This window comes from Arabidopsis lyrata (genome assembly GCF_000004255.2).
Source record: "Arabidopsis lyrata subsp. lyrata unplaced genomic scaffold ARALYscaffold_987, whole genome shotgun sequence".
In the NCBI taxonomy this organism is placed as follows: domain Eukaryota; kingdom Viridiplantae; phylum Streptophyta; class Magnoliopsida; order Brassicales; family Brassicaceae; genus Arabidopsis; species Arabidopsis lyrata.
Genome location: NW_003301937.1, coordinates 1 through 2,126, shown reverse-complemented (window position 1 = coordinate 2,126; position 2,126 = coordinate 1). Strand labels below are relative to the sequence as shown.

Here is a 2,126-nt window from a genome sequence, read left to right as displayed (position 1 = left end):
CCTCGGGAACAATACACATTTCACCTCGGGTAGCACTGAGACTTTGCCTCGGGTAGCACTGAGCCTCGGGTAGCACTGAGACTTTGCCTCGGGGTAACTGCAGTATAAGGCTCGGCAGTGTACCCCGAGCTGACTGTGTACCCCGAGCTGACTGGCAGACTGACTGGCAGGATACCCGAGCTGACTGGCAGACTGACTGGCAGGGTACCCGAGCTGACTAGCAGGATAACCCGAGGTGTTGAAGTTTGGCTCGGTCTCAAAGGATGGGTGAAATCCGACCCCAACATTGATTCTTAATCTCCAAGTCAACATCAAGTCATTAACAATGTGAACTGAGACTTTAAGCTTCAGGTCAAGTAAACATCAAACAGATTTGGCTCTAAATGTCAATCAATCAACCACGAATCAAAGAGACAATAATACCTTGGTTTCGCAGGCGGTGACATCGTAGCGAAAAAGTCCTCTTTGGAAACGATCTTCCCACTAGAAAACATAAGGATTGATACATTACTCAAACAATTAACGAATTGGTTAACAAAATGACAACTTTTTAACATGTATCTAAAACCACTACCTCTCCAAGAACTAGAGATTCGAGGAACGTCACCGGAGATTCTAACTTCTCTCCGACGAATGTATCAAGATTCTTGCAAGTATATAAAGGAAGTCTTGCCCCTGAAATACAAACAAAAGATCAGCACCAATTCAAATTCAAACAAAAAGAAGAATTTTGCCAGCTCTAAAATGTACCATTGATACAACACTTGCTCAAGCAATTCCGACCACATCCACCTTCTTCCACCGTTTCATCTTTCTGATAATTCGACACAACTGTTGGAACTCTTTTGATCTTCAACAACATTACTCCCAAATTTTCGAATCTCGAAGGTAACAAACTTATACAGGACTAAGAACTAAAAAACCTAATTAGGAAAAAGGGTTAGCGTTAGTGGGTATTTGTGGAACCACCTCCGGCGAGGAAGAGGAGATCGGAAGGACTGCCGCCTTCAGACGGCAGAGCTCCACGTCCTCCGTGCGGCAAAGGATTAGTTATGATTAAACAACCCTTTCGTTGGACATGAAAGCTCAAAGGCCGTGACTTTATCCCGTAAATAGCCGTGATTACCGATGACCAATTTCCCCGGAGATTCGCCGGGGAAGGAACAAAAAGGATAGATTTTTCGATGTGGGTTTCAAACACTCTTTCAGATTTATATAGATGGTAGATGAGTGAACCAGAAAGAGAGCAAATTCACGTGTTTATGTAATTATGTGTATGTGTCTGTGAGAGAGAGAGATTTGAGGTTGTGATTTGGACGTGTGGTTTTTTGTGAAGAAGATGAAACAAGTGTTCACGGGTTTTAATTAGATCTCTCTCCTTATATTTTTGAGTTTTGAGGTTTTTGATTTTGACCCGATTTGTCACGTTTTGACCCGTTGGGTTGGTATCCATCGGGAGTTGGTTCAGATAAAGTCAACCTATTGACTTTGACAATGACGTCATGTGTTTTGGTTATGTTCTTCCTGTTGAGTTAACCCGCTACATACCAAAAATGATCCATAAATAAATTAGAAAGCACCAAAGTGAATTTATTTTCTTAGTTAGGGTTTGTGTGCAAAATTTACGCTATATTTTATTTTATTTTTAAAAATAAAGGGTTTTGAATCAAAATTTAAAGTCCCACCCATTAATTCTTCTTGGCAATTCACAATTGCAATTGGAACCTATGTTTGATAGTAAATCAGGGACCAACTATGAGGAAAGAGATTTTATTTTATGTATTATACGTATAAAAACATTATTCATGATATTATTTTGGAGTGTCTTTATACACTCTAATCATAAAACCTAAATAAACAGCATTAATATTGGAACGAGGATATGTTCCATTTTATTCGTAGACATTAAATATAGAAAAATAATCTCCTTTATATACCCCTCAAAACATTATGGGAATCCAAAAATACACACAACACTTTAATTAATTATTAAGTAAATAATTAATTGGACCGACCTTTTTTAATCAGTGTCCATGTAAATAAATCATCGTATATTTTACTTAAAATCTTTTTTTTTTTTTTCGTTAGTGTGAATGAATGATTGATTCATCACGCGTAGTTACAGA

General features: G+C 38.3%; 1 protein-coding gene across 1 annotated transcript; it reads right to left on the bottom strand.

Moving 5' to 3' along the window:
• Nucleotides 1-384: 384 nt before the first annotated feature.
• Nucleotides 385-1,338, bottom strand: LOC9298257 (GDP-L-galactose phosphorylase 2). The gene is made up of 3 exons (XM_002862134.2): nucleotides 751-1,338; nucleotides 575-675; nucleotides 385-483 (listed from the first exon to the last, which is right to left on the bottom strand). Exons 1-3 carry the CDS (start codon nucleotides 860-862, stop codon nucleotides 406-408), a joined length of 291 nt encoding a protein of 96 aa, XP_002862180.1. The 5' UTR covers nucleotides 863-1,338; the 3' UTR covers nucleotides 385-405.
• Nucleotides 1,339-2,126: the final 788 nt, after the last annotated feature.